Raw genomic sequence first — 8,371 nt, forward strand, 5'->3', positions numbered from 1 at the left:
CATGTAGCCACAGCAGCCCTTCTCTGTAAACACCTCCGTCCACATTAAAACGCTAAAACAGCCGATTCTCCTCCGACCGAGCGTATACGGAGGACAGACGAGCAAGTCAACCACAGAAAACCAGTGAAGAAGAAACGGTATACTGTCTCCGTTTCCTCGGCGGTTTCCTGACGTTTGCAGCAGATTCCAACAGTTTGAGCAGAGACAGGTTGAACTCTGACCAAGCTGTCAAAGTAGACAATAAAGAGAACAACATGAACGCATGACGCTGTCCGCCATTGTTGTTGTTATTGTGTCTCTTCTTCTTCCTCCAATGAAATTCTAATGAAATGCAGCATTGCTACGGCCTTTTTATATTTACACTCTCTGGAGTCCGCTGTGGAAAAGCTCCGTGTTCAGAGGAGAAAAACAGCGTTTTAGTCTCGACGGAGGACAAAACGTTGATGAATGTAGCCGGTTTAGTGTGGACATGTCCTGAGATTCTTGTGTGGCTTCGGTTTGTCGTCCTGTCGTCTGAATGAACCTCGTTTCGAGCTTCGCTAGCGTGAAGCTGTTGTTTGTTTATTGTTTTCACATCAATCACATTCATTCATATTTAGTCCCCCCCCCCCCCAACCCCCTCCAAACACTCGGCCCCCTGCTGTGTGCGCCCCACAGTTTGAGAACCACTAATTAAAGGCCTAATGTGCTGCTTCCATTATCATTCATTAACGATCATGTGTTGGGTTTATAGTTTATCTCCCTGCTTATTGAAACTGCTGAATTCTTTCACATGTGGTTTTAAAACAGAAGCAGGATTTTCACACTGGTCAGAGTCGGTGCTTTTATTGCAGAACTTATGTTCCAACCACATATTTAATGCTGTGTCATTCCAGCAGACCACAACCTAAAGGTCACATGTTATAAGACACTGCTTACATCAAACATAAGACATATGTAACAAAAAAAAAAATTACTCACTTAAAGTTTGACACATGATTTTTATGACTATTTGGGGATATTTCTCAACTCCGGTTGCGTCACTGCCTGTGATTTTTGCCTCTGGCCTCTGTGAAGCAGTCTGGCTGCCAGACGGAGTTATTTCAGAGTCTCACAACAACAACTTGTCCTACAGTCCGAGGTCGTCACCTTCCTCTGCTAACAAATTGGCGTTTGGTGACTCTGAGCCAGAACGTCACCTGACTGTGATGTGATGACACACTCAAGAGTGTGACAGAGAGCTGCGAGGCCTGCACTAAAAGGCCTCCCGGACTGAAGATCGCACCGTCACGTCGTTCACTATGTTTCTGTAATATTTTGTCTTACTGACCTATTTTTTTTTAGATTTTTATGTATTTCACAAGAGGAAGATCACATGTGGGGAAGTGAAGGAAGCGAGACAGAGAACACAGGAGCCAGTGAGGTCAGATGAGTTAGAGTATAATCACACTAGCTGACTGATCACATGACACAGGAACACATCATCCAGCAGAAACGCTCACAAACACAAATAGGCACAAATCTCATCTGACTTCTCATTCAGCAGATTTCTCTCTCTGATCGGCTCAAATGATCTGTCCGCATTCTAACATTCGTGTCTCTTGTGATTCCCGTGATGACTTTGCACCTTTTTTAAAGGATAAATCTGCTGATATTTTATGTTTTTGTTGTTCGAAAAGATGAACAAAGAGTCAGTTTGTCTTTCTGAAGATGTCGATCTTTAAAAACAGGTCGAAAATATAAAATTTCATTTTGAAAACAGGCTAAATAATTTCCTGAAACTGTCACTGGAACAGGAGGAAATAGTGCATTTGCTGGGGACTATTTTCACCTGTGGATTAATACTAATATTTTGTGCTCTAGTGAGTATTTATGGTAGCATTGACTCAAATAAAACTACAGTCATGTCATCCAGTACAACTCTGTGGCTCATTGATGTGTTTTTAATAGTTTTCGGACAACAATTAAGCTTTATGGCACAAGAATATAAGTTATATCAGTTTTGGATTCACAAACAATCACTAAAACTGTCTGAAATCTTTTGAGTGACAAATTGAAAAGTTGAAAATCTGTTGAGTTTGTGACATTTGTTGTTTGTTTATTCATAAAAGTGAGCAGCTGTGGCCAGTTTGGATTATAAATGTATCAAAACAATAACATGAATCACTTCTTCCCTCCTCATCGGTTTGCTCGATGTATTAAAAGCAGTTATATTGTCACCAAAGTACGACAAATAAAAACAGAACAACTGGGGACTTGTTGAAGTTGAAGTTATGTAAGAGGTGTCAGAATTCAAACAGGCTCAGACTTGAACAGTGAAACAATATAAACACAGTCTCGTCTAGTGTAGCTGTGTTTTTTGGGGTTAGTAGGTCAAACTGTTACACTCCTTTATGATCCAACAGTGATAAGAGTCCTGCTGTATCAGAGGGTACAGAGGGCAAAACATTTATACAAGAAATTACCATCTGTATTTGTATTAAGGAGGAATAAAGAACGTTAAACAAAGCAAGTTTCATCTAGTATTTCTGTCTCTTTGTCTGTAGTTGAAGGGTGAATCATCTTTTCCTCGCAGTGTAAACAGGTTTATTTGAAGTGAAGGTTTGTTAACAGTTTTTTTTATTGATTGCAGCCATAAAGATCTCAAGAGGTAGATATCACCTTTACACAAACCTTTGGACATCATCTCCAAAACACACAGAGAGAAATCAAACCTCAGCACTAAAACTCTGTAATCTTCACATTAAATGTCTCCAAAATGACTCAATAAACAGACAGTTACTGAAAATACCAGTGCTGACTCACTCCAGCATGATGACTGGATCCCAGTGAACTCAGCTGTCTGTTTAGGAATTATATTAAAATAATAATAATTTGATTTATTTCCAACCAAAATCTCTGCAGGTCAGAGAATTGGTAGAAGTGCACTGGATGTCTGAAGAAAGTAGAAATTTGTAATAAACCAGTTATTTTGTCTGACTGTGGACTTGTAGAGATCAATTTGAAAAGCATTTTAACCCTTTAACATCCTCCCGTTTTATAGAATTATCACCTATTTGACACATTGAACTGGAAAAGCTTCTAACAGAAGAACTGTAAAACTATGATGCCTGTATATATATACATATATATGCTGTTCTAGTTTCTGGAAATGTGTTTGTTTACCATGTGGCTAAAACACAAACAAAACTACATCAGTTCAAATAAGGCTCAGGTCGTCGTTTATAATGAGTCATATTTGAATAACAATAATTAGGACATTCTTTATGCCAGAACTATGCAGAACAACATAAACCTTCTACATCTTGTCCGACCTTATGGGAACACTGGTGTTCCTGAACCTCTCCACTCATCTCCAATTGGCCAAATGTCTTGTTTTGTCCGACCAACAGTATAAAACTCAACGATATTCTGTTTACATAAAGCAGAGAATAGTAGATAATCCTCACAGTTGAGTAGCTGGAACCAGAGAATAAATAAATCAGTTAAAGAATTATTGGATTACAGAAATAGTTGCTTGTTGTTGCTGCAGCTCGCTGGCGTCTCAGTGTGTTACTATTAAGAAACCCGTCTCTATATTTAGTAATGGTGAAAGTCATTGAGTGTTTCCCAACAGCTGACAACACAACTGAAACTTAACTGCAGCATAAACTTTAAAGTCAGTTAAACCAAAAAAATGAAGCAAACGGACACTTCAGAGGTGAAATCAAGCTGCTTTTTTTTCCTGAATCCTCTGCAAAATACGGAAAGCTGGGAAGTTAATCTCATGTTTTTTTTCCAAAAACGTGTAGAAAATACAAAATTACATGTTGTATTTAAGGATAAGTTAATATAACTGATCCCATGCAGTGACATTTAAGTGTAGTAGAGATTAGTAATGTTAGTATGACTTTTATCCGACCCTATGTATTTTACTGATTTTTGGATGTTGGACATGGGACCTAAATATTCCATAGTTTGTCATTTTAGGTAATATGATATATCCCTTCTTGGGGGGGACCTTTAAATACAAATAATGGGTTTATGGTCAAGTTTGGAACTGTTCCAGATGTGGTATGTTGTGACACATAATATGTGGTGAGGTAGCTGTCAACCACTTGATTGGATGGCTCCCAACTGACCTAGTGCCCATGGAAAACCTATGTTATTCATGTGATAAGATACAGATGTGTAACCCTATATAAGTTATGCACCGACAGTGGTACGGTGCCCAGACCATCTTTGTACATGGAATGGACCCGATGGTTCATCGTCTAATAAACGTCTTCAAAATAAGAACTTGGCCAGCTCTTCCTTTGAACGATATCATCACACATCCTTCCTTTCAAGTAACCTTAAAAAAAAATAGCAGAAATGAGCATCTACTGTCGACCCGACGCAGCATGTGGTTAATAGAGTCCAGTAGCTGCTGTACAAACTTCTTCCTGTTTAGCTGCCTGTGAAGCTGCAGCTGAATGTTTTTGTTTTCTGGTTGTCAGACCTCCAGGAAGGAGGAAACTGACTATTCATTTATATAGATTATATATATATATATAGACATGTATGTGTTGTTGATTGTTGATGCAGCGTTGCAGACGTTTAGCTCCTGAAACAAACGTTCAGACATCAGTTATTCATCGTGTTTCTTGTATCTGACCTGTTGTGAGTTTATTTAACCGCCTGAGTCTTAAATCACATTTCAGAACGTTTCCCACCGCCGTGTGTTCCCCTTTTTTTTTGTGTGTGTGTGTGAATCCAGATGATAAATGAAGTCTGTTTGCTGACAGCAGAGATATGAGGATGTTATGGTTCAGAGGTTTATTTAGTGAGAGTTATGGAGCAGTGGGTCAGTGGAGGTCTGCTGCAGTAACACACAGGGATGAAAAGCCTGAGAAACTTTTCATTTTTTCTTCTTTTTATGTCAATAACAACATGAGACTCAACACTGCTGTCAGGCGTCATCACCTCTTTATCACTGACATGCAGGATCAGGCACAGAAAGTCTCTAAATGATCATGTTCAAGTTCATCATTTTGTCTGTAAAGTCTCAGAAAACAGTCAAAAGTCGCTGTTTTAATTTCTTACAGCCCGTTGTGACGTCTTCAAGTGTCTATTTTTGTCTGATCAACAATCCAAAATCCAAATATCTTCAGTTTCGTTTCGTTTAGAAACACACAGAAAAGCTTCAATTCTCACTTCTGAGAAGCTTTTAACTCATAAATAATTGACATTTTTGCTTTAAAATGACTAAAACAGTTATTTGAATATCAAAACAGTTGCAGATTACTTTGATTGATTAATAGACTGATCGTTGCAGCTGTAATAGTTCATGTACGGTTGTTTATGAAAGTAAAGAATAAACAACATAAAGAGTAAATGTGAGATATTCAAATACATGTATAATAGAAATAATAGTAGAAACGTCAAGTCTTTCCACCCCTTTGTATTGTAATAATTGTAAATCTTTATTAAATAATGAGTTCTTGTCATTATTTACAACATATTCAACATGACTCAAATCCTACGTGTCTGTTTAACTCACTGAGGCTTTGAAAAGATATGAAACCACGTTATTTCCCTGTAACTGACTCTGTTTTTCTGTCCTTGGTGAATATACAGGTGAGCTGTCCCTAAAGAGGCTCTCCGGCTCGGTGCTGGACTTCAACACCACAAGAAAATGTCCAGGAAGTGACACCAACATTCAGACCAGCATCAGCTTCCTGTGCGGTAAAACCATGGTGAGACTCAGACACGACACACAGCAAACACAGTGTTATAAACAGATGTTTAAAGCTTATTTTTATTCATTTATTTTATTTTTTTGACCTTTATTTAAACGGGAAAAGTCTCTTTTACAACAGTGTCCAAGAACAGCACAAGTAACAGACATAAAAAAATGCATAATAATTTATAATGAAAACGTAGAATAAATGACAGAATCATAATGTATGGAACATATCTACAGCCAAACACTTACCTTCAAGTCAAACCTCAGGGCTTCAGCCTGCTATGAAGGCTTTGTTTGAACTGAGAGGCTGCATGAAGAGCCAGTATAAGATCAATAATAGTCTATGAAACTTGGCACATTTGTACAGTTTGGGGCCTTGAACATTTTCAGAAATGGAGCCGTCGCAAAAATGCCTCGTGGTGGCCATGGCGACCAATTTACTTTTCGCCATAACCTAATTATTGTATATTGGATCATATCTCCTGAACCAAACATGATAACACAGAAAAGGTGACGTCTAACCTGATGTTCTGATGGTCAAGGATTACAATGATACCATGTACAACATCATTAACTGTTCAGGTTAATAGTTAATAGTGAATTCATTGATGCTGTGAGAAGGTTCTTGTCCCATCCAACATCCACTCTGTCGGCCCTTTCAAGTTGCTCTTTGATATAAAGTGTGAAGAAAAGTCGTTGAAGGTGATTTCAGGAGGTTCATGACTGCTGACCCCTCTAGTATCTGGACCTGACTGTCTGGGACACTGATGATACTGTTGTCTAGGAGACTTAACAGATCAGTCTTGTTTCCCAAGCGTAGTCCACCATGAAGGGAGAGTGATGGGGGGGGGGGGGGGTCGGCCTGATCTTCGTGTTTTGAGGAAGTTTCCCATCACAGGTCTGACAGGTAATGCTTATAATCACCCAGAGAGTTGTTGTAAATTAAAGACTACATGAAATATGCTTGAAATTTCATCCTGCAGCTTCTCAGATACCATAAACTATTCACCTGAACAGTTAATGATGATGTATATGGTATTATATATATGTTAGACATCACCTTTTCTGTGTTATCATGTCTGGTTCAGGTGATGTGGTGCAAAAATACATCATTCGCTTATGGGTGGAAAGCAAAACGGCCACGATGGCGGCAACAAAGTGTTTCATGCTTTTATGAAGAAGTGAACATCATTTTCACACCTGGACTATAAGGAGGTTTTTTTGAACTGTTCCAGTAGAGCCTCAGGATAAACATTCAGACCTGGAAATATGCAGAATTTGTCCCCTTTAATGTGTAAAATTATTGGTGAACTTCCCCTTTAAGCACAAATAAAGCAGATGTTGTACGTGACAGCAGCAGAATTCTGCTGTTTCATTTCGTTTCATCATTATTTAAATACAAATTTAAATAAGTGAGAAGATGAAGCCTCTGATATGGGAGATGCTGTTCATCTATTGAAACACACTTTAGTAGTAGGTTAACTTTTTAGTTTATAACAGGAAGATCAATACAATCCAGGAGTGTTTTGGCCAGTGAAAGATAAAGTGATCAGTTGTGATCAGCAGGAATCTGCAGCAGCTGTCATGAGATGTTTATTACATGTGATTTCTGACACTCGGAACACGTCAGAAAGGTGCAAAATAATAAACTTCACTCGTCTGAACATGAAGTTCCACTTTGATCAAGCTCATAAACTGTTGCGCAACATCGAGGAAACGTTTTGTGCTTCGCTGTATTTTAATCAGCTATTTGTTCATTATGACTTGCAAAAAAAAAAAAAGAAAAAAAATGGAACTGAAACAGATAATTTTATTAGAGTGAAAACCTTCCTCTGAACCCTGGAACGACTGCAGCAGCAGCAGCAGCAGCAGCAGCAGCAGCTGTCTGTCTGTCTGTCAGCTGCAGTGGAAGGAAGTGAATCTGTAAGTGGAAATAATGTAGAACAAAAAAACAACCTTCTGCTCTGTTTCTGCTCACTGGAGTCAATAAGCTTGTCTCTGTGGTTTTCGGGGGCGACATGACATTCATGTGTGTCATTTCCTGTCATATCACACAGAAGATCATCATCATCATCATCATCACTAAGTCTGAAGTGAAGAAATGAAACTTGATGTAAAGAAGAATAACACATGAAGTTATGAGAGTAAAAAAAAATCCAAATAATATCTGATTTATAATAAAGAAATGGTGATATTGTCACTCTTAAAAAGCCATATTGACAAACAAATAAACAAACAAATAAACACAAACTTTGGTATGTTGATGTTATTTAAACAATTATTTCATTATCAATTAATCTCCAGATTATTGTCTTTCCGTGATAAAATGCAGACCAAAATATTTAATTTACAACTATATGAAACACAGAAAAGGTTTTTAATTAATCATCAGTATCTAACTTTAATCCTCTGACTGTTAAAAGCTTATCAAGGAGCTCAAACTTAAAAGCTGCATTTTCATTTCTTTACGGAAAAATCAGTAAACAAAGAAAGAAAAATGAACATTGTGACTAAAAACAGAGAAAGTTCCCGGTTTGACTCCCCGGAGCAGCTGGTGAAAGGTGGATAAAGGGACGGAAATGGAAACATGTTCTCTCCTCTCTGTCTCTCTCTCAACAAGTGCTCTTATGAAGCACTTTGAACAAGCGCTGAACCCTCCAGCTGCTCCACAAGCTTCATACTGCG

The 8,371-nt window shown here is 38.2% G+C and overlaps 1 protein-coding gene across 1 annotated transcript in view; it reads left to right on the top strand.

Moving 5' to 3' along the window:
- Positions 1-8,371, top strand: part of igf2r (insulin-like growth factor 2 receptor) — a 54,515-nt gene that overhangs the window by 5,503 nt on the left and 40,641 nt on the right. Inside the window, exon 3 of the mRNA XM_044376295.1 lies at positions 5,578-5,696. Coding sequence (XP_044232230.1) covers positions 5,578-5,696 — 119 coding nt within the window. The remainder of the gene's footprint in view (positions 1-5,577; positions 5,697-8,371) is intronic.

Source organism: Thunnus albacares, chromosome 16, assembly GCF_914725855.1.
Source record: "Thunnus albacares chromosome 16, fThuAlb1.1, whole genome shotgun sequence".
In the NCBI taxonomy this organism is placed as follows: domain Eukaryota; kingdom Metazoa; phylum Chordata; class Actinopteri; order Scombriformes; family Scombridae; genus Thunnus; species Thunnus albacares.